This window comes from Phyllobates terribilis, unplaced genomic scaffold (genome assembly GCF_046119375.1).
Source record: "Phyllobates terribilis strain yellow unplaced genomic scaffold, ASM4611937v1 Scaffold_691__1_contigs__length_813055, whole genome shotgun sequence".
In the NCBI taxonomy this organism is placed as follows: Eukaryota; Metazoa; Chordata; class Amphibia; order Anura; family Dendrobatidae; genus Phyllobates; species Phyllobates terribilis.
The window spans coordinates 375,022-399,944 of NW_027363451.1; the positions used below are offsets into that span (position 1 = coordinate 375,022).

Genomic DNA, 24,923 nt, shown 5'->3' on the forward strand with positions numbered 1-24,923 from the left:
AATTTGATTTCCATTGATGATTTTTGTGTGATTTTGTTGTCAGCACATTCAACTTTGTACAGAACAAAGTATTTAATGAGAATATTTCATTCATTCAGATCTAGGATGTGTTATTTCAGTGTTCCCTTTATTTTTTTGAGCACTGTGTATATATATATATATATATATATATATATATACACTACGCAAAGAAGTAAAGGGAACACTATATACAGTATATATATATAATTTAATTTACATTTATTATTTTTTTACTTTGAAACAGAAATGGGCACATTACTACAGGACAAGAGAGCAACACACTCAAGTAAACACCAACAATGGGTTGGAGAAGCGGCATCAGACCTTGAAGTACAGCTATCTGCATTCCTACAAACACTACTCTTTGAGTCAGATGGTGCGAGTGCTACATTTCGGATTCTTTCCAGATGCATATAATAAGTTAACAAATATTTCATGGTCCTTTAACACGTGACAATACAAGCTGTATGGGAACAGAAGCAATCGTGAAAGGAAACCTGTCACATCCCCATATGGTATTAACCTGGAAATTTTGTATTTATATGAAGGTTAATTGCATTCCGAAGCTGCCCTACTCCGGAACAAGGTGTACCCACTGGGGAAAAAATTACCTTTATTCCTCAAAAATTACCTTTATTCCTGGGATTTTCAGAGGCGGCGGGTTCAGTCACCGTTCTTTACCTACTGATTGTCGGCTATAACCAAGCCCCGGCACTGACAGCCAGTTCGGCACTGGTGCTCTACTGTTCTGGCTGTCAGTCAGTGCTGGGTGCGGTTATAGCCAACACTCTGTATGTAATGAACGGTAACTGAAGCCATGTCTATATGACTGAAAGGGGGAGACTGCCAGAAGTATAAACACTCATTTGCTCCGTATTGACTGTCCACAGCACTTAAAGTCTGGCTGTTTCAGAACGATATTAACCCCATATCTGCAGGTTAATAGCACTTGGGGATGTGACAGGACTCCCTTTAACAACGTGGGTCTGTCAATATACAGCATAATGTGCTACAAATGACATAATTTATGGGCCCTGCATGAATTAACCAATCACTGAAGAATAATAACTTTGCGCATTATTTTACTGGGGAATGTTTAAACAGGTTGATTGAAAATGCATCATAATGCACCGATTAACTGTAAATGGGACTTCTGATTTACAAAACAATTTTATAATATACTTGTAACATACCTGGCGGCGTCCTTGCATAGTGGTCCATCTCCCACTGTGCAAGAGCGCGCACTTGATCTCCTGTTCAGAATGTCTCTCTGGCTTCCCTCCTTGCTGTCTGTTTGTGTCTGTTTCTGCTGCTTAAGGGCGGCGCCCGATCACTTCCTGCTTTTTGTACCTGCTGTGGGTCACACCCCTTGTGCGTCCTCAGCCTATTGCTCTCTGTCACCTGGTATATAGCTCAGCTGCTCCCATCTATCCCTGCCTGAGCATAGTGTTTCATTCAGTGTGTGCTTGCACTCTGAAGGTGCCAGGTCCCGTTCTGTGTTCTCTTGTCTGCCTATCCTGGAGGCTGTATTTCCAGGCCTGTCTGAACACGCTCCTAGCCTGTTCCTCCTGCCTTCTAGGGGCCGATTACCTAGACCCGTTCCTGTATCTTGTCTGACCTGTCTTAACACGCACCTTGCCTGTTCGTCCTGCCTCTCTGGGGGCCGTATTCCCAGACCCGCTCCTGTATTCCGCTGCAGTGTCGGTCTCCTCCGTACACTCAGTTCCAGTCTGAACTCTCTCCTATCCTTTACCTGTTTTGCCTCTATGTCCGTTCCCTTCCTTTTTCTGCAGAGTCTGAACTCGTACCTAACTCCTGCTTGTTGTCTCTGCACTCCCGTTTGTGAGTTTGTGGTCCACTCGCTACTTCTCTGCTAGTACCCTGTGGGTGTCTGGCTCTGCCTTTCCCTTCCTGTCTGTTCCGTGTGAACAGAGCCCTGTCCCCCCTACTCAGCCTAGCCTGCTCTGACTCCTTTGCTCACCGCTCCGGCGGTTCTAGCCTGCTCTGACTCCTTTGCTCACCGCTCCGGCGGTTCTAGTCTGCTCTGACTCCTTTGCTTACCGCTCCGGCGGTTCTAGCCTGCCCTGCTTCTGCCCACTGCTCCGGCAGTCCTGTCCTGCCCTGCTTCTGCCCACTGCTCCGGCAGTCCTGTCCTGCCCTGCTTCTGCCCACTGCTCCGGCAGTCCTGTCCTGCCCTGCTTCTGCCCGCTGCTCCGGCAGTCCTGTCCTGCCCTGCTTCTGCCCGCTGCTCCGGCAGTCCTGTCCTGCCCTGCTTCTGCCCGCTGCTCCGGCAGTCCTGTCCTGCCCTGCTTCTGCCCGCTGCTCCGGCAGTCCTGTCCTGCCCTGCCCTGCTTCTGCCCGCTGCTCCGGCAGTCCTGTCCTGCCCTGCTTCTGCCCGCTGCTCCGGCAGTCCTGTCCTGCCCTGCTTCTGCCCGCTGCTCCGGCAGTCCTGTCCTGCCCTGCTTCTGCCCGCTGCTCCGGCAGCCCCGTCCTGCTCTGTTCTTGCCCACCGCTTCGGGCGTTCCCTCTCTGCTGTGGTTGTCTACCGCATCTGCGGTTCTGTGACCCAGTCTGTACTGGGTCTTAACCTTTCTGTGCTCCAGCCCGTCCTTTCGGCCAGTACCTCCCTGCCTGCATACTCGCCTGTATCCACCCATCTGCATACCTGCCGTGTTTGCTTATATCCACCAGTCTGTGCCAGCCTAACCTGCCTGTTCCTGAGTCCCAGTGTGTACTGGGTCCTATCCCGCCTGTGTTCCTACCTGCTAGTGCCTCCCTGTCTGCACTCTAGCTGTGCTTGCCTGTACCCCTCTACCTGTATTGTTCCTGAGTCCCAGTGTGTACTGGGTCCTATCCCGCCTGTGTTCCTACCTGCTAGTGCCTCCCTGTCTGCACTCTAGCTGCGCTTGCCTTTACCCGCCTGCCTGCATACCAGTCGTGCCTGCCTATACCCTCCAGTCTGTGCGCCAGCCTAACCAGCCTGATCCAGTAATCCCTGTGTGGGTCAACCCCCGTGTCCGGAGTTTGACCTGGAGTAGCACCTCGTCCCTCTGCCCGGTTTCTCCCTGGTGCACTGGCGTCGTATGCCGTCGTGCCATCTTGGTCGGATCGGCCAGATACTTAGTCACGCCCCTCCAGGCACTCTCCAGTTCATGGTCCAGTGGAATCACTACAATCACACGCACACGCCGCTCAGCCCGGGCGTGTGCATAACAGCATGCTCAGGCCATGGTTCCCGTTGAGCCCCACGGCCTTCGCTCTCTGAGAAGTTTTCCAGCGAATACATGCATTAAAATAAATAAATAAATATTTTTTTTTTCCTTTAGCTGAGTTCCAGGCGAATTACGCACCCGTCCAGATGGATCTATCTGCTCTCGTTCCCGCGGATCCGCTACGTTATTATGGGGATCCTAGACAAAGTCGTGCATTTGTGGAGCAATGCATGCTACACTTCAAGTTCTACCCTCTATGTTTTCCCACCAATCGGGTTAAGGTGGCATTCATTATGTCTTACCTGGCGGGTGATGCCTTGGAATGGATCAACCCCCTATATGAAACACAGGATCCGATCCTCCTGGACCTAATGGCCTTCCTGGTGGCCTTTCTAATGGTCTTCGATGATCCTAACCCGGAGGCTCCTGCTGAAGCTTCACTTCCCAATATCCCGGAGCAGCCCCAATGGGTAATGTGTGTGGGTAGCGCAATAGTCCTCCAGCCCAATGAGACTACTGCCCACCCAGAATCCTCACAGGGTGACTACGCTTTCCGGAATACTTCTCCCAACCTCAAGAGGCAGTCCAGACGTGCTAGACGTAGAGGCAAGCCGTCACGCCAGGGTCTGTCCTCCCTGAGACCTCCTGACCCCAACCTTGAAGTCCCTACTGAAGCTTCATCTCCCTGTATCCCGGAGAAGCCCCAACGGGTAATGTGCGTGGGTAGTGCACCAGTTCTCCTGCCCGAAGAGACTTCTGCCCATCCAGACTCCACACAGGAGAACTTCCTGCACCCGGCATCAGATGCTTCACCCACTTTAACCGGTGTGCATGTCCAAGGATGCTCCAAAGCTGTGGTTACCTCAGAGTCTGTGCACCTCTACTACCTGGCGGAGGACCCCCTGTTGCCTCCTGAATCCTCCGGGATACCACTCGATGACAAATGGAGAGAGAATTCTCTACACCCGGGACTCGATACTTTGTCCGCTTCGTCCTGTGAGCCTGACAATGGGTACCCCAAAGTGGTAGTTACCCCCGAGTCTCTACACCCCTCCGACCAGGCGGAGGACCTCCAGTTGTCTCCTGAACCCTTCGGGGTGCTACCTGGTAGCGAAAGGACAGAGACTCTCCTATACTCTGTACCTGATACCTCGCTCGCTTCGTCCAGTGAGTCCAACCTAGTGTACTCCGAAGCAGAGGTTACTCCCGAGTCTCTACACCCCTCCGACCAGGCGGAGGACCTCCAGTTGTCTCCTGAACCCTTCGGGGTGCTACCTGGTAGCGAAAGGACAGAGACTCTCCTATACTCTGTACCTGATACCTCGCTCGCTTCGTCCAGTGAGTCCAACCTAGTGTACTCTGAAGCAGTGGTTACTCCCGAGTCTCTACACTCCTCTGACCAGGCGGAGGACCTCCAGTTGTCTCCAGAACCCTTCGGGGTGCCACCTGGTGGTAAATGGACAGAGACTTTCCTATATCCTGGATCTGATACCTCGCTTGCTTCGTCCAGTGAGTCCGACCTAGTGTACTCTGAAGCAGAGGTTACCCGTGAGTCTCTACACCCCTCTGACCAGGCGGAGGACCGCCAGTTGTCTCCAGAACCCTTCGGGGTGCCACCTGGTGGACAATGGACAGAGACTTTCCTATACTCGGTACCCGATACCTCGCCTGCTTCGTCCAGTGAGTCCGACCTAGTGTACTCTGAAGCAGATGTTTTCTCTGAGCCTCTGCACTCTTCTGACCCGGCGGAGGACCTACAGTTTCCTGAATCCTCCGGGGTACCACCAGAAAACAAAGAGACAGTGACTTTTCCTCATTATGTACCTGATAACCCGTCTATTTCTTCCTGTGAGCTTGACAAGATGTACCTCGAAGCAGAGATTACCCCCAAGTCTCTGTCCCCCTCCAACCCGGTGGAGGACTTCCAGTTGTCTCCTGTACCCTCTGGGGTGCCACCTGAAAATATGTGGAGAGAGACTTCCTTGTGTGCTGTTCCTGGTACTCCACCCGTTTCGTCTGTTGCTAAGGGTGGCTGGATGGGAGGTAGCATCCTAGCTACCCAGAGGAGACCAGTTTTTCCGGTGGACAGGGGAAGTGATCTCTTCGAAGTGAAGAATTGGCCCTCAAATTCCCTGCGGAAGATTCTGGCAGGCCTGAAGAAGAGGGGGCGTAAGGGGTGGGGTACTGTAACATACCTGGCGGCGTCCTTGCATAGTGGTCCATCTCCCACTGTGCAAGAGCGCGCACTTGATCTCCTGTCCAGAATGTCTCTCTGGCTTCCCTCCATGCTGTCTGTTTGTGTCTGTTTCTGCTGCTTAAGGGCGGCGCCCGATCACTTCCTGCTTTTTGTACCTGCTGTGGGTCACACCCCTTGTGCGTCCTCAGCCTATTGCTCTCTGTCACCTGGTATATAGCTCAGCTGCTCCCATCTATCCCTGCCTGAGCATAGTGTTTCATTCAGTGTGTGCTTGCACTCTGAAGGTGCCAGGTCCCGTTCTGTGTTCTCTTGTCTGCCTATCCTGGAGGCTGTATTTCCAGGCCTGTCTGAACACGCTCCTAGCCTGTTCCTCCTGCCTTCTAGGGGCCGATTACCTAGACCCGTTCCTGTATCTTGTCTGACCTGTCTTAACACGCACCTTGCCTGTTCGTCCTGCCTCCTGGGGCCGTATTCCCAGACCCGCTCCTGTATTCCGCTGCAGTGTCGGTCTCCTCCGTACACTCAGTTCCAGTCTGAACTCTCTCCTATCCTTTACCTGTTTTGCCTCTATGTCCGTTCCCTTCCTTTTTCTGCAGAGTCTGAACTCGTACCTAACTCCTGCTTGTTGTCTCTGTACTCCCGTTTGTGAGTTTGTGGTCCACTCGCTACTTCTCTGCTAGTACCCTGTGGGTGTCTGGCTCTGCCTTTCCCTTCCTGTCTGTTCCGTGTGAACAGAGCCCTGTCCCCCCTACTCAGCCTAGCCTGCTCTGACTCCTTTGCTCACCGCTCCGGTGGTTCTAGCCTGCTCTGACTCCTTTGCTCACCGCTCCGGCGGTTCTAGTCTGCTCTGACTCCTTTGCTTACCGCTCCGGCGGTTCTAGCCTGCCCTGCTTCTGCCCACTGCTCCGGCAGTCCTGTCCTGCCCTGCTTCTGCCCACTGCTCCGGCAGTCCTGTCCTGCCCTGCTTCTGCCCGCTGCTCCGGCAGTCCTGTCCTGCCCTGCTTCTGCCCGCTGCTCCGGCAGTCCTGTCCTGCCCTGCTTCTGCCCGCTGCTCCGGCAGTCCTGTCCTGCCCTGCTTCTGCCCGCTGCTCCGGCAGTCCTGTCCTGCCCTGCTTCTGCCCGCTGCTCCGGCAGCCCCGTCCTGCTCTGTTCTTGCCCACCGCTTCGGGCGTTCCCTCTCTGCTGTGGTTGTCTACCGCATCTGCGGTTCTGTGACCCAGTCTGTACTGGGTCTTAACCTTTCTGTGCTCCAGCCCGTCCTTTCGGCCAGTACCTCCCTGCCTGCATACTCGCCTGTATCCACCCATCTGCATACCTGCCGTGTTTGCTTATATCCACCAGTCTGTGCCAGCCTAACCTGCCTGTTCCTGAGTCCCAGTGTGTACTGGGTCCTATCCCGCCTGTGTTCCTACCTGCTAGTGCCTCCCTGTCTGCACTCTAGCTGTGCTTGCCTGTACCCCTCTACCTGTATTGTTCCTGAGTCCCAGTGTGTACTGGGTCCTATCCCGCCTGTGTTCCTACCTGCTAGTGCCTCCCTGTCTGCACTCTAGCTGCGCTTGCCTTTACCCGCCTGCCTGCATACCAGTCGTGCCTGCCTATACCCTCCAGTCTGTGCGCCAGCCTAACCAGCCTGATCCAGTAATCCCTGTGTGGGTCAACCCCCGTGTCCGGAGTTTGACCTGGAGTAGCACCTGGTCCCTCTGCCCGGTTTCTCCCTGGTGCACTGGCGTCGTATGCCGTCGTGCCATCTTGGTCGGATCGGCCAGATACTTAGTCACGCCCCTCCAGGCACTCTCCGGTTCATGGTCCAGTGGAATCACTACAATCACACGCACACGCCGCTCAGCCTGGGCGTGTGCATAACAATACTTTACAAATTAATTTTATATAATATTGGTATTTGTGTGTAAAATATTTTTATTTTACTTTTTGAAAGGTATGTCTACTTAAATGTGATCAGCTCTGAACAGTACCGGAAGTATGATGTCAACGTTCCAACATTTCTGCACAATCGTTCACGACATTTTATTAAACATATTAAACATGAGCATGTGACCATTTGGTCATGTGATGTGTCTCAATGGTTATTGGGGTGCGATGTTCAGGTCTGACGATCAGCTGATACGATTGAGCGTGCGGTAGTGCGCTTCCGGTTTGCGTGGAGGTGTGTGCACGCACTCTATGGTCTGTTGTGTGGTACATGGTATATAAAGGTGGGTGGCTGATATGCATATGTGCCCCTTGATAAAGGTTTCTTCCCAAATGCGCGTCGGGGTGACGTGTACAGTGCTGCTGAGCTGCCAGTGGCTATCCAGGTAATCCCTATGCATAATTATATCTTATAAATGCTTGTTGCACATTGCTTTGCTTAGTACGAGATCTATTACTATGAACCCTGGATTCCATGATTTTACATACATGAGTTAATATTGTCATGAGAGTATTATATATATACATTTTGAATATATGGATTATATACACATGTATAAGTGACTCTCGATAGATTATTATTCTGGTTAGCTGTATGCTGCCACGGTTTCACATGTTTTTATATTATATTTTGGTCTTCATCAATCTGTCCCCTTGCTGCTGATTACTTGTATACAGTACAGACCAAAAGTTTGGACACACCTTCCCATTTAAAGATTTTTCTGTATTTTCATGACTTTGAAAATTGTACATTCACACTGAAGGCATCAAAACTATGAATTAACACATGTGGAATTATATACTTAACAAAAAAGTGTGAAACAACTGGAAATATGTCTCATATTCTAGGTTCTTCAAAGTAGCCACCTTTTGCTTTGATGACTGCTTTGCACACTCTTGGCATTCTCTTGATGAGCTTCAAGAGGTAGTCACCGGAAATGGTCTTCACTTCACAGGTGTGCCCTGTCAGGTTTAATAAGTTGGATTTCTTGCCTTATAAATGGGGTTGGGACCATCAGTTTCACGTCTGGATATTTCCGGAAGTGGAAAAAACAGTACTGGAGATGTCTGTGTGGCCACATCAGGATTGCATGTACCGGAGCTTGGGAATCAGTGGTACAGTTAACACTGTTCCTAAGCGAAGGGTGCTGAACGCTACCCTCATCATTGTCCTTGCTTGCACTGAGATCAGCACCATCAGGGGTCCATGATGAGAGTAGTAGTCTGCTCCCGATGTCTCCAACTGTTAAAATAAGAATAAAGTATAAAATCCTTAAACTCACCCGTGTCCCCCACTGTAATCCATGCGACCGTTCTCGCCGAGGAGCCAGGAAGAATGACTCACTGCAGCAAGCAGCCCCGAGCTGCACTCAGCGAGTGGTGTCCTGTCACTCACTGAGCTCAGCGCAGCTCCAGGGCCGCTCACTGGAGTGAGTCATTCTCCCTGGCTCCTCGGCGAGAGCGGTCAGATGGATTACAGTGGGGGACATCTTCTGACAGGTGAATCTAAAGATTTTTTATTTTTACAGTTGGACACACCGGGAGCAGACACTACTGCTCTCATCATGGTCCCCTGCTGGTGTTGATCGCAGCTCAAGCAGGAAACTATGATGAGGGCAGTGTTCAGCACCCGGCGCTTGGGAACAACACTAACTACACTGATTCCCTGGCGCCGGTACATGTCATCTGTGTGGGACGTTTTTGCGTGTCAGCGTGTTTTGCCCATGGACACACAGTCCGTGGAAACACTCAGACATGTGCACAGACTCATTTGAATGGGTCTGCATGTGTCAGTGTCACCAGTACCAGTGGAAACTGTGACCACACATACCTGAGACACTGACATCTGAGTGTGAACATAGCCTAACGCTGTATTTTAAACATACAAAACCCATCAAAAGAAAACCTGTCATCACAATTTTCAACTCTAAAATAGCATCAGTATTTTTTAATGCTTATTAAAGGGAACCTATCACCATGTTTTCCCCATATAAAGTAGGGTACGCATCTTTCAGCCCTCTGTTAAAGCATTCTAGAATGCTGCATATACACACATGGTCAAAATTGTTGGTGCCCCTCGTTTAATGAAAGAAAAACCCACAATGGTCACAGAAATAACTTGAATCTGACAAAAGTAATAATAAATTAAAAATCGATGAAAATGAACAAATGAAAGTCAGACATTGCTTTTCTGCTTCCACAGAATAAAAAAAAAATTAAACTCATGAAATCGGCCTGGACAGAAATGATGGTTCTTCTTAACTTAATATTTTGTTGAGCAACCTTTTGAGGCAATCACTGCAATCAAACGATTCCTGTAACTGTCAATGAGACTTCTGCACCTCTCGACAGGTATTTTGGCCCACTCCTCATGAGTAAACTGCTCCAGTTGTCTCGTGTGTGAAAGTTGCCTTTTCCAGACGGCATGTTTCAGCTCTTTCCAAAGATGCTCAATAGGATTTAGGTCAGGGCTCATAGAAGCCACTTCAGAATAGTCCAATGTTTTCCTCTTAGCCATTCTTGGGTGTTTTTAGCTGTGTTTTGGGTCATTATCCTGTTGAAAGACCCCTGACCTGCGACTGAGACCAAGCTTTCTGACACTGGGCAGCACATTTCTCTCTAGAATCCGTCGATAGTCTTGAGATTTCATTGTACCCTGCACAGATTCAAGACACCCTGTGCCAGATGCAGCAAAGCAACCCCAGAACATAACAGAGCCTTCACCATGTTTCACAGTAGGGACAGTGTTCTTTTCTTGATATGCTTCATTTTTCGGTCTGTGAACATAGAGCTGATGTGCTTTGCCAAAAACTTCCATTTTGTCTCATCTGTCCATAGGACATTCTCCCAGAAGCTTTGTGGTGTTACGGATCCGGGTGGTGGAACCTCTGTGCTGCGGTGGAAGGAGGGACCCAGAGGGGCGTAACTAGGTATCAACTCGGAGCGACCTAGGTCGTACGGCGGCTCAATCGACTCCGTGACCAGGGAGGGTCCGAGCAGAGGGACCAGGTGCTACTCTGGGGACGACCTTGTAAGGGAGCAGGTGACTCCCATGGTACAGATGGCAGGGACTGACCGGTATTGCAGATGGGCACAGCAGGCAGGCTGATGAGTAATCCGGGTGGATGGACTGGCAGACACGGCAGGCGACAGGTGGGAGCCTCTAGGTAGGTTGTCAGGTGGTCACGGCAGGTGACAGGCAGGAGCCTCTAGGTAGGCTGTCAGGTGGTCACGGCAAGTGACGGGCAGGAGCCTCCAGGTAGGCTGACAGGTGGTCACGGCAAGTGACAGACAGGAGCCTCTAGGTAGGCTGTCAGGTGATCACGGCAAGTGACAGGCAGGAGCCTCTAGGTAGGCACAGCAGGTAGCAAGCAGGAGCCTCCAGGTAGGCATGGCAGGTAGCGGGCAGGTGCTTCCAGGTAAGCAGGCGGGCAAAGCCCATAGACAGACTGGCGGACTGAACGGAAGACAGACTGTCGGGCTGGAGAGTAGTCAGGCTGGTGGACTGGACTGGTAGTCAGGCTGGCGGGCAGGACTAGTAGTCAGGCTAGCAGCGGGACCTGAGGGCTGAAGCAGAGGTAAGTACACTGTGCAACAACTATTGCTCGGGCACCTCCATATTGGAGGAGGTGCCTTATATATGGGAGGACCTCCGGCAATTGGCCGGGGACTCCTTAGGGCGGCGCGTGCGGCCCCTTTAAGAGGGAGGGAGCGCACGCGCCCTAAGCACAGTGCCCGGGAAGCTGCGCGCACTGGCAGCAGCAGGAAGAGGAGCGCTGGAGAACGCCGGGCGGGGAGCGCGGCGGTGAGAGGGACGGCGTCTCTGCCTGGCAGGGGGCAGAGACGCCGATGCTACATGTGGCTTGTCAACATGTAGTTTGGCAAATTCCAGCCTGGCTTTTTTATGATTTTTTTTCAACAATGGTGTTCTCCTTGGTCATCTCCCATGAAGTCCACTTTGGATCAAACAACAACGAATGGTGCGATCTGACACTGATGTTCCTTGTGCTTGAAGTTCACCTTTAATCTCTTTAGAAGTTTTCCTGGGCTCTTTTGTTATCATTTGTATTATTCGTCTCTTTGATTTGTGATCAATTTTCCTCCTGCGGCCACGTCCAGGGAGATTGGCTACAGTCCCATGGATCTTAAATTTCCGAATAATGTGTGCAACTGTAGTCACGGGAACATCACGCTGCTTGGAGATGGTCTTATAACCTTTACCTTTAACATGCTTGTCTATAATTTTCTTTCTAATCTCCTGAGACAACTTTTTCCTTTGCTTAATCTGGTCCATGTTGAGTGTGGTACACCATGTCACCAAACAGCACAATGAGTATCTGTAGTCCTATATACAGGCCCACTGACTGATTACAGGATTTTAGATACCTGTGATGATAATTAGTGGGCACAACGTGATTTAACATGTCCCTTTTGTCACATTATTTTCAGGGGTACCATCATTTCTGTCCAGGCCTGTTTCATCAGTTTAATTTTTTTTTAAATTCTGTGGAAGCAGAAAAGCAATGTCTGACTTTCATTTGTTCATTTTCATAGATTTTTAATTTATTATTACTTTTGTCAGATTCAAGTTATTTCTGTGACCATTGTGGGTTTTTCTTTCATTAAACGAGGGGAACCAACAATTTTGACCACATGTGTAAGTCTTCAAGCCGCTCTGCATAATGCAAAAAAGACCTTTAATCATACTCACATGCAATCCGGTCCGATGGGCATCTCTGGTGTTGATCCATTGCCTCCTCTCTTCTTGCAATCACTGTTTCTTGTGGATGATGCATCCTATGGGATGGGGCTGTGCAAATTTTTATGCATTCAGGTGGCACTCTCCTGATTGATTTTTTTTTTTTGTATTTGACCAATTTTTTGTGTTATAAAGTTTTGCACTTTTATGAAAAAAAATTGTACTTATAAAAGGGATCGTGTTCTTAGCATTATTGTAAGAAGGTGAAGTTGTCATTTTTCAAATACATCAGAAATAACGAAAATAAAACCTACTAAAGTATAGAGTTTACAAGGCTAAAAAATCACTTTTAGAAAAAAGTACTTTTCTATATATAATGTTCAAATGTTATTACTACAATATTTAGTTCTGCTAATGTTATTTAAAGAATATTTCTATATGTAAAAAGGTTATTTATACAATATTTATTTCTGATTAAAAGTTAGAGATTTCTGTGAGTGATTAGTAATTATTGTGACTGTAGTTAAAACACTTCTACTCTGAGGCAAATTACACATTTGGATTTTAGACTTTCACTATATGCATGTGGCAGGAAAAGCCCATGATGCATCTGTATATAGGGTCCTATTAATAACATGACTTGGACATTTAGCCTACTTTTAAAATCGTGTTCACTTGTACAAGCTGCATGGATGTAAACATCCTTAAAGGGGATATCAGGGACTTTGTTAAGGAAAAAAAAGGTCCGAAGCATTAACAGGAAGTTAGACTGCGTGCCCACTATGCGTTTTTCAAGTGTTTTTGCTTCAGAATTTCCGCAGCGAAAACACTTAACCCCTTAAGCCCCGGAGCATTTTCCGTTTTTGCATTTTCGTTTTTGCTCCCCTTGTTCCCAGAGCCATAGCGTTTTTATTTTTTGGTCAATATGGCTATGTGAGGGCTTATTTTTTGCGGGACGAGTTGTACTTTTCAACGCCATTACTAGTTCTACCATATCCTGTACGGGAAAACGGGAAAAAAATTCCAAGTGCGGTAAAATTGCAAAAAAAGTGCAATACCACAGTTGTTTTTTATTTATTTTTTTTACCACGTTCACTGAATGCTAAAACTGACCTGCCTTTCTTATTCTACAGGTCATTACGAGTTCATAGACACCAAACATGTATAGGTTCTTTTATATTTAAGTGGTGAAAAAAAATCCAAAATTTGGTAAAAAATAAAATAAAAAAATAGCGCCATTTTCTAAGACCCGTAGCGTCTCCATTTTTCGTGATCTGGGGCTGGTTGATGGCTTATTTTTTGCGCACTGGGCTGACATTTTTATTGATAACATTTGGGGTAGATCCGATGTTTTGATCGCCCGTTATTGCATTTTATTGCAATTTTGCGGCGACCAAAAAACGTAATTCTGGCGTTTAGAATTTTTTTCTCGTTACGCCGTTTACCGATCGGATTAATTCTTTTTTTATATTGATAGATCGGGCGATTCTGAACGCGGCGATACCAAATATGTGTATGTGGGGTTTATTTTTTATTATTTTATTTTGAATGGTGCAAAAGGGGGGTGATTTAAACTTTTATATTTTTTTATTTTTTTTATATTTTTAAAAACTTTTTTTTTTTACTTTTTGCATGCTTCTATAGTCTCCATAGGAGACTAGAAGCAGCAACTATCCGATCGCCTCTGCTACATACAGGGGACGAGCAGGTCCCCTGCATGCAGCAGAAATGGTCCTGTGCTATGAGCGCCGACCACTAGGTGGCGCTCATAGCGACAAGATCATGACAACCACAGGCGTCTGCTGCAGACCCTGGGTTGTCATGCCCCCCATCGGCGACCCGCCATCACGTGACGGGGTCGCCGGTGGGCGGGGCTTATGACGCACTACCCGGAAGCGCGCGTTAAATGCTGCTGTCAGAGATTGACAGCGGCATTTAACATGTTAACAGCCGCGGGTGGATCACGATTCCACCCGCGGCTGTTGCGGGCACATGTCAGCTGTAAGAATCAGCTGACATGTGCTCCGTTCAGTGAGGACTCAGCGCAGCAGCCCTCACTGAACGGGCAGTACGCAAATATGCGTACTAATACGTCCCCGGTATTTAAGGGGTTAAAAAACGCTTGGTAATACGTGCCCCATGGTCCCCAATGATAATCCTCATGTGCTGTGCAAATGCTGTGGAAATTTCCGCTGCAGATTATCATTGCGGAAAAATACGCTCCATGTCCATTAATTTTGCCGACACGCAGCGTAATTGCCGCCATTGACTTGCATTGAATCACTTAATATCCGCATGACTACATGTGCACATGCAGATATTAAGCGATTCAATGTGCGGATGGCACCCGGGTCTGGAGAAGAGGAGACTCTCCTCCAGACCCAGGTACCATGGTACCTGTAAAAAAAGAATTTAAAATAAAAAATAACCTTATTCTCACCTTCTCATGGCCCCCAGTATTTTCTCCGCTGCGTCCGGTCTCTTGTACAGCTCGCGGTGGTGTGAAAGGACCTTCCATGACGTCATTTAGTCATGTGACAGGTCACGCGTCTGCTATATACCTGACAGAAGCCCATACATTCTCCTGCCTCCAATAATATATACCTGACAGGAGCCCATACATTCTCCTGCCTCCAATAATATATACCTGACAGGAGCCCATAGATTCTGCTGCCTCCAATAATATATACCTGACAGGAGCCCATACATTCTCCTGCCTCCAATAATATATACCTGACAGGAGCCCATACATTCTGCTGCCTCCAATAATATATACCTGACAGGAGCCCATACATTCTCCTGCCTCCAATAATATATACCTGACAGGAGCCCATACATTCTGCTGCCTCCAATAATATATACCTGACAGGAGCCCATAGATTCTGCTGCCTCCAATAATATATACCTGACAGGAGCCCATACATTCTGCTGCCTCCAATAATATATACCCGACAGGAGCCCATACATTCTGCTGCCTCCAATAATATATACCTGACAGGAGCCCATACATTCTGCTGCCTCCAATAATATATACCCGACAGGAGCCCATACATTCTGCTGCCTCCAATAATATATACCCGACAGGAGCCCATACATTCTGCTGCCTCCAATAATATATACCCGACAGGAGCCCATACATTCTGCTGCCTCCAATAATATATACCCGACAGGAGCCCATACATTCTGCTGCCTCCAATAATATCCAATAATATATACCCGACAGGAGCCCATACATTCTCCTGCCTCCAATAATATATACCCGACAGGAGCCCATACATTCTCCTGCCTCCAATAATATATACCTGACAGAAGCCCATACATTCTGCTGCCTCCAATAATATATACCTGACAGGAGCCCATACATTCTGCTGCCTCCAATAATATATACCTGACAGGAGCCCATACATTCTGCTGCCTCCAATAATATATACCTGACAGGAGCCCATACATTCTCCTACCTCCAATAATATATACCTGACAGGAGTCCATACATTCTGCTGCCTCCAATAATATATACCTGACAGGAGCCCATACATTCTGCTGCCTCCAATAATATATACCTGACAGGAGCCCATACATTCTGCTGCCTCCAATAATATATACCTGACAGGAGCCCATACATTCTCCTGCCTCCAATAATATATACCTGACAGGAGCCCATACATTCTCCTACCTCCAATAATATATACCTGACAGGAGCCCATACATTCTGCTGCCTCCAATAATACACTGCTCAAAAAAATAAAGGTAACACTTAAACAACAGAATATAACTCCAAGTAAATCAAACTTCTGTGAAATCAACTGTCCACTTAGGAAGCAACACTGATTGACAATCAATTTCACATGCTGTTGTGCAAATGGAATAGACAATAGATGGAAATTATTGCCAATTATCAAGACACCCTCAATAAAGGAGTGGTTCTGCAGGTGGGCACCACAGACTACAGCTCAGTACCAATGCTTTCTGGCTAATGTTTTGGTCACTTTTGAATGTTGGTTGTGCTTTCACACTTGTGGTAGCATGAGACAGACTCTACAACCCGCAGAAGTTGCTCAGGTAGTTCAGCTCATTCAGGATGGCACATCAATGCGAGCTGTGGCAAGAAGGTTTGCTGTGTCTGTCAGCGTAGTGTCCAGAGGATGGAGGCGCTACCAGGAGACAGGCCAGTACACCAGGAGACGTGGAGGGGGCCGTAGGAGGGCAACAACCCAACAGCAGAACCACTACCTCCGCCTTTGTGCAAGGAGGAACAAGAGAAACACTCCCAGAGCCCTGCAAAATGACCTCCAGCAGGCCACAAATGTTCATGTGTCTGCACAAACGGTTAGAAAACGACTCCATGAGGGTGGTATGGGGGCCCGACGTCCACAGATGGGGGTTGTGCTCACAGCCCAACACCGTGCAGGACGTTTGGCATTTGCCACAGAACACCAGGATTGGCAAAGTCGCCACTGGCGCCCTGTGCTCTTCACAGATGAAAGCAGGTTCATACTGAGCACATGTGACAGAGTCTGGAGACGCCGTGGAGAGCGATCTGCTGCCTGCAGCATCCTTCAGCATGACAGGTTTGGCAATGGGTCAGTAATGGTGTGGGGTGGCATTTCTTTGGAGGGCCGCACAGCCCTCCATGTGCTCGCCAGAGGTAGCCTGACTGCCATTAGGTACTGAGATGAGATCCTCAGACCACTTGTGAGACCATATGCTGGTGCGGTTGGCCCTGGGTTCCTCCTAATGCAGGACAATGCCAGACCTCATGTGGCTGGAATGTGTCAGCAGTTCCTGCAAGATGAAGGCATTGAAGCTATGGACTGGCCCGTCCGTTCCCCAGACCTGAATCCGATTGAGCACATCTGGGACATCATGTCTCGCTCCATCCAGCAACGTCACGCTGCACCACAGACTGTCCAGGAGTTGGTGAATGCTTTAGTCCAGGTCTGGGAGGAGATCCCACAGGAGACCATCCGCAACCTCATCAGGAGCATGCCCAGGCGTTGTAGGGAGGTCATTCAGGCACGTGGAGGCCACACACAATACTCAGCCTCATCAGGAGCATGCCCAGGCATTGTAGGGAGGTCATACAGGCACGTGGAGGCCACACACAATACTCAGCCTCATCAGGAGCATGCCCAGGCGTTGTAGGGAGGTCATACAGGCACGTGGAGGCCACACACAATACTGAGCCTCATCAGGAGCATGCCCAGGCGTTGTAGGGAGGTCATACAGGCACGTGGAGGCCACACACAATACTCAGCCTCATCAGGAGCATGCCCAGGCATTGTAGGGAGGTCATACAGGCACGTGGAGGCCACACACAATACTGAGCCTCATTTTGACTTGTTTTAAGGACATTACATCAAAGTTGGATCAGCCTGTAGTGTGTTTTTCCACTGTAATTTTGGGGGTGACTCCAAATCCAGGCCTCCATTGGTTAATAAATGTGATTTCCATTGATGATTTTTGTGTGATTTTGTTGTCAGCACATTCAGCTTTGTACAGAACAAAGTTTTCAATGAGAATATTTCATTCATTCAGATCTAGGATGTGTTATTTGAGTGCTCCCTTTAGTTTTTTGAGCAGTGTATATACCTGACAGGAGCCCATACATTCTAGGCTCAACCGTGCATCCACTGAGGCCCCTGATCATGTGACCCCTGACTCCTCCCCTCCTGTGACCTCATCACAGGTCCTGTGCGCACACAACAGCCATATATGTGGTGGCGGCTCTGCAGGTGGAGGTATGTGGAGACCCCATTACTGGGCGCAGTGGGCATTAACCCCTTCAGCACGGAGGCTCTTTGGGGGTCTCTGTGTGGTGTGAACAGTGAGGTAACAGCTGAGGACAGAATGCGGCTTCGCTGGTTCCCGTCCACATTAGATCCCTTCAGACGACTGCAGGATGAAGGACAGAAGCCCAGAGACGTCCTCACACAATGGCCGCTGCTTCTCTCCTAGTTCCCGCACAGTGATGTAGATACTGGTGATAATCGCCCCCATATTCTCTTTATTCCTCCGGTGCGATGGATTTACCCTCAGGTTCAGCAATGCTCCTCCGCCATCTCTCCTCCACCTCAGCTATTTACCCTTTCAGTGCCACAAAACTGAACGTTCTTCCAGTCCCCATTGTGCTCTCTTAGGAAATGTGTGGAATCGTTGGAGGGGTTAATGGCCGCGGGATTAGTGGGGTCTCCTATGTGCTCATTAATTCTCTGCCTTATTTACGGGAGCAGCAGCCGACATATCTGACAGTACACCCCAGACACTGAATGCCATATGCTACAAATTCACTGCTGCAGGCGATCCATTGTTTAACCCCTTCGCGACCTTGGGATTTACCATTTTTGCATTTTCGTTTTTCACTCCCCTTGTTCCCAGAGCCATAGCGTTTTTATTTTTTGGGCAATATGGCCGTGTGAGGGCTTATTTTTTGTGGGACGAGTTGTACTTTTAAACGACATTACTAGTTTTACCATATCGTGTACGGGAAAACAATTCCAAGTGCGGTGACATTGTAAAAAAAAAAAATGCAATTCCACAGTTGTTGTTTGTTTTTTTTTCTTTCCAATTTCACAGTTGTTTTTTTTACCACGTTCACTGAATGCTAAAACTGACCTGTCATTATTATTCTCCAGATCATTACGAGTTCGTAGACACCAAACATGTATAGGTTCTTTTTTTATTTAAGTGGTGAAAAAAGAATCCAAAGTTTGCTAAAAAAAAAAAAAAAAAATGGTGCCATTTTCCGAGACCCATAGCATCTCGATTTTTTTTGGGGATCTGGGGCTGGGTGAGGACTTATTTTTTGCGCGCCAGGCTGACGTTTTTGATACCATTTTGGGGTAGATACGATGTTTTGATCGCCCGTTATTGCATTTTATTGCCATGTTGCGGCAACCAAAAAAACGTAATTGTGGCGTTTGGAATTTTTTTCTCGTTGCGCCGTTTACCGATCAGATTAATTCTTTTTTTTATATTGATAGATCGGGCGATTCTGAACGCGGCGATACCAAATATGTGTATGTGGGGTAAAAGGGGGGTGATTTAAACTATTATATTTTTTTTAAATATTTTTAAAAACATTTTTTTTAAACTTTTTGCATGCTTCTATAGTCTCCATAGGATACTAGAAGCAGCAACTGTCTGATCGCCTCTGCTACATAGAGGTGATCAACAAGTCACCTCTATGTAGCATAAATGCACCTGTACTATGAGCGCTGACCACTAGGTGGCGCTCATAGTAATCTTTGCATGACAACCACTGGAGTTTGCTGCAGACCCAGGGTTGTCATGCCCACCCATCGGTGACCCGCGATCACGTGAGGGGGTCACCGATGGGCGGGGCTAATGCCGCGTTTCCGGCGCGAGAATGTTAAATGCCGCTGTCGGAGATTGACAGCGGCATTTAACATGTTAACAGCTGCGGGTGGATCGCGATTCCACCTGCGGCTGTTGCGGGCACATGTCAGCTGTAAGAATCAGCTGACATGTCCCCGGTTCAGTGCGGGCTCAGCGCCGGAGCCCCCGCTGAACAGGGGGTGACAGCCTGGTGAGTACTAATACGCCCTGGGCCATTAAGGGATTAATGAAATGTTTTTATTTAATGTGATTAAACCTATTTCTTGTGTTCCGCATATTTACATGGTGAACATTCATCAATGCCGCATTGGTGAAAACCCAGAGGTGTAAGGCAGGTTCTCGTTATCGGCTTCTCTTGGGATTAAAATAGGAGACAGGAGTTGTGAAAGGGTCGGGGCCGAGAACAAACAACCATCTCGTAAAATCTAATTTAATTGGCTATCAATATATAACATGGGAAGGTATTTGTTAATAATTCCTTTAATCTGGCTATTTTCTTTGCTGTAAATTGTTACAAATATAGCTTTATCTAAGGTTACTTACTTCTCTGAATGTTTGATTAGTAAATCATAACGTAATTTTTTATCTGCTACTTTAGTGGCTCTATTCATTGCCCATCTATTATAACTGCCTTTTTGGAGTCTGTTGTAAATGATGTTTTTCCTTATTATATTGGAAACTCTTAAAAACGCTTGGTAGAAGGTCTGCCATGTTCCCCAATGATAATCCTCATGTGCTGTGCACATGGTGCGAAAATTTCCGCTGCGGATTATCATTGCGGAAAAATCCACAGCACTACCAATTATTTTGCGGAATTGCTGCGTTTTAGCATTGGACCGCGTGACATCCGCATGACTACACATGCACATGCGGATATCATGTGGTTCAATGCACGGATGGTACCCGGGTCTGGAGAAGAGGAGACTCTCATCCAGACCCGGGTACCATAGTACCTGTAGATAAAAAAGAATTAAAAAAAAACAAAAAAAAAACCTTATAGTCACTTTCGGCGCCCCCGGTCTCCTCTGAGTGGCGCTGCTGTCTCCTTGGCTTTCGGCGGTGGTCTGCAAGGACCTTCCGTGACGTCAGCGGTCAGTTGATGGTCACGTGACATTCACATGACTAAATAACGTTTAGTTATTTACTTTTTTAGAGCACCTGGAGCCACCGAAGATACCAGACGCATCGGAGAAGGAGACCGGGGGCCATTGGAAGGTGAGTATAATGTTTTTTTTAATTTTTTTTTTTTTTTTTTTACTATTGATGCTTAATTTGCAGCATGATAACTTGGTCACAGTATATAAATCCATGCCGGTTGCATGGATTTATATTGTGTGACCAAGTTGTCAAGTACTTTTCCAAGTGATGCTAAAAGCGCTTGATAACCCGCATGCGAAATCGTGCTAAGCTTCTACCTGGAAAAAAAAACGCACGTACAATCCGCATGCGTTTTCTCTGCCAGGGAGATGCAGAAACGCTCAGGAAAAATCAGCAGCATTTCTGCATCGTGGGCACATAGACTTAGAATGGTGTTTACATCCACAACAAGCCATTGACCTTATAATTTTGCTAGCTTTAAGTATATATTTGTTAGTTCTGATTTTAATGCATATATTTAATAAAGGTTTAAAATTTTACTTCAGAGAGGTTTCTCACAGTACTGCCCCCTACGCACACATTATGGTACTACCCCACAGCTGATTAATAAATACTATAATGCCCATAAATTGAGAAGGCTCAGTGTGACTCAGCACCAGGCACCTTGTCCCATGATGGTGATACCATTGAATAGAATAGTGAATCAGGGAGATTTAAGCTCTCCGATCCACCATTCACCCTTCACCTGTGAGTCTAAGACTTCGTTCACTGCAGGCACAATGGCGTCACTACATCCCACCTGTAGTACGGAGCCTCAGTACTCACACTGCACAGACCGGAGCAGCGCACCTCAGAAATGGGTTGGATGAGTTGTGTGTGTGTGTGTGTGTGTGTGTGTGTGTGTGTGTGTGTGTGTTTTTATTGTTAACTATCAGGAATTGTTGGGGCATCATATTATCATATTAAGTGAAGGGCTGTGGGGGCCATCATACTGTGTGGGATCCCTCATTCTGAGCTATATGAGTACACAGAAATACAGTGTCCATTTTAGGACACGATCAGGTATCAAAATCAAACATCAGAATTATGTCAGTTTGAGGCTAAATACCCTGTCTGAGAACTGATTCTGACTAGTGACTTTTACAACTGTAATAATAATAAAAAAAAAAAGTAACTGTTCACTGATGGGACTTGAACCCAAAATTCTGTGTCCTAAAGCCAGTGCACTAACACTGTAGTTTCAGAGGTAATGCCATGCCTGGAAGCAAGGAGGGGTCCCCTAATCAGGTATACCAGCATACAACGCTTTCCTGGCTCCAGACCAGCAAGGAGCTTCTCCCTTTTTACTCAGGGACGAGGGCTGCAGCATAGCTATACACAGCAGGGCCAAAGAGGTAGCGCAAAGGGAAGGCCTACAACTCCACCTGGCTAGGTGGATCCCCCCAACTTGCTTCCAGGCCGCCCGGACCTCTACTACCAGCTAGTACCCGTGCCCCGGTCTGCCTAACCACCGCAAGTAAAGATAAGAGGAAACCGCCACTAAGTTGTGGACTGATTATTAACTGCGCCATCCTCTGCACTACACCATAACCGCAACGTCTACACTGCCCTGGAGCTAAGCTCTGCCTGTGGAGAGCTAAACCAACTCTGCTGCATTAACAACAGCTCCAGAGGACCTGCTCCGCAGCGGCGGCTCCACATAGCCGCATACCACAGGTGGCGTCACAAACTGTATATAAGAACTTTTATTCCCTGAAAATATCCCCTTTTTACTGACCGCCCTGGGTCATGGACTGGGTCTCCGCCACTGTGACATCTCCCCTAGCAACGACCGGCCCGGCACCGAGTACCCCACGTCCCAGGGGGCGCGTCGGATGCCTTACCATTGCGCTATCCAGTCAAGTGATGAAAATACTCAGGGTGACTAAAAGTCATTGTGTGACTTTCTTCAAACATCAGAATCACACATCAAAATCACACATCATTTGAATTTGGCTTGCTTGCAGTCTGTGCATAAGTCCCAATGAGTTTTAGACAAGTTGCACTGAAAATCATATAACCAAATAGAACTCCTAGGTTTTTAAAACTGAGTTAATAGCTTAGTGGTTAGTGCACTGGCTTTGGGATGTATAATTTTGGGTTCAACTCCCATCAGTGAACAGTTACTTTTTTTTATTATTACGGTTGTAAAAGTCACTTGTCAGAATCACTTATCAAAATCACTTATCAAGATCAGTTCTCAGACAGGGTATTTAGCCTCAAACTGACATCATTCTGATGTTTGATTTTGATATCTGATCATGTCCTAAAATGGACACTGTACAGGAGAACAATTTCCTGGTGATGAGTCAGATAGGGATAAGTAAGTGAGAAATACAGACCTTTGTTCTATCTGGTTGCAGACTTGAATTGATAGGGTGTTGTGTGACAGGAGGGAGACATCAGATTGAACGTTCTGAAGGAAAGATATAATGGCAGTGTGAATCCAGATTCCAGGCAGGGAGCATAGCGGAGTCATAGAGCAGGGAAAAGTCCTTAGCTCAGACCAGGAGGTCTACTTAAACAGTATAGAACTTCGCCCTGGAGGGAGGGGGCAGAAGGCCAGGAGGCCTAATTAAAGAGGTAAAACTTTAAGGTGAGCAGCAGGATGAGGTTCTTAGCACAGGCCAGAAGACCTACTTACAGTAAATGGTGCAAAACTTTGCCCTGAGGGGGCAGAAGGCCTAAATAAGGCTATGTGCACACGATGCAGAAATGAAGTAGAAAATTTCTGCATCTCCCTGGCAGAAAAAACGCATGCGGATTGTACATGTGTTTTTCCTGCGGAATACATGCGGATTGACAATCGTTTTCCAGGCGATTTTAGCATCACCTGGAAAGTGCTTGACAACTAGATCACACTATATATAAATCCATGCAAACGGCATATATAGTGTGACCGTAAAAGAATGTTTAAAAATAAAAAAATAAAGCTATACTTACCCTCCGATGGCCCGGCGTGTGCTGCCGCGTTCGTTCCTGGCTTGTTCCTGGCTGCTGGGATATCGCGAGACACTGCGCTGAAGGACCTGGGTCACATGACTGTGACGTCACCGAAGGTCTTTCAGTCTTGCACGCGAGCAGAGGGAAGGAGACCGGGGGCCATCGGAAGGTGAATATATCTTATTTTATTCTTGTTTTTACAGTTTCTATGGTACCTGGGTGTGGAGGAGAGTCTCATCTTCTCCACACCCGGGTACCATCCGCACATTAGAACGCGCCAATAACGGAATTACAAATGCAGTCTTGCGGAATTGGCGCGTTCTAATGCAAGTCAATGGCGGCAAAAACGCTTCGTTTCCGCAAAATTAATGGACATGCTGCGGATTTTTGAGCGCAGCGTAAACGCTGCGGAAAAATCCACAGCATGGGCACAGCACATGTGGATTATCATTGGGGAACATTGCTGCCCTTCTACCATGCGTTTTTAATGCATTTCCGCAGCTGCAAAAACGCTGCGGAAACGCATTAAAAACGCATCGTGTGCACACAGCCTTAACGGGATTAAGTTAAGCATAGATTCCTTATCTTAAAGGAAGAGGATTTAAGCAAACTATTGTCTATAGTAGAGAGGAAGTTACAGCGTCGCCAAACTGGGACACGAGTCCTTCTACAGAGAGTTGAAAATGCAGTGTCACAGCAAGTAGTGTGTGGCCCTCATTGAATGTATTTTGAGCGTACTATACTAATGAGGAGTCGTACAAGATGCACCTCAGCCAGTGAGGTCCTCACAAATGAACTGGAAGCTGAAAGTAGCTCTAGGGGCCGTAGTGACACATCTCGACCCGTATGGTCCCCACAGGGGATAATGGACCTTCCCATAATGGTTTGCTGGACTGTTGTAGCTTGTAATAAAACTTATGTACTGTACCCAGAAAGCTCGTGACTGCATGAATGCAGAAGAATTCATAAAGTGTTGTGTCTGATGTCTGATGTGTATATACTTCTCATTAAGTTCTTGTTAAGTAAAGAAAAGTTTATTTTTGGATTTTGGTCTCATTCATTCATCTCCATACCATGTGGTCTGTTCCTGCCGAGTAGAATAGCAGCATGCGGTCTGCAGAGTCGGGAGATATGACTCCTTCCAAACATGCCTAGATATTTTTTTCCTTTTGAGGTTGAGAGGCCCAATTACAGCTATTGATGTGGGCCCTGTGATTTCAATCTATGCCACTGTGAAACTTATTGATCTCATAGTACAATGTCCCCCACACAGTATAATGTTCCCACAGTACTGGCATCTGTCACACAGTGTTGTGCCTACTATCTGATGTATATACTTCTCATCAAGATCTTGTTAAGTAAAGAAAAGTTTACTTTTGGACTTTCGTCTCCCTCATTAATCTCCATACCATCTGGTCCGGGTCTGCCA

The 24,923-nt window shown here is 47.5% G+C and overlaps 1 protein-coding gene across 1 annotated transcript in view; it reads left to right on the plus strand.

Moving 5' to 3' along the window:
* Positions 1-7,692: 7,692 nt before the first annotated feature.
* The window catches only part of LOC141235839 (uncharacterized), a 100,779-nt gene continuing 83,548 nt past the window's right edge, over positions 7,693-24,923 (plus strand). The window contains 3 exon segments of the mRNA XM_073668190.1: positions 7,693-7,745; positions 17,672-17,796; positions 20,568-20,629. Coding sequence (XP_073524291.1) covers positions 7,693-7,745; positions 17,672-17,796; positions 20,568-20,629 — 240 coding nt within the window.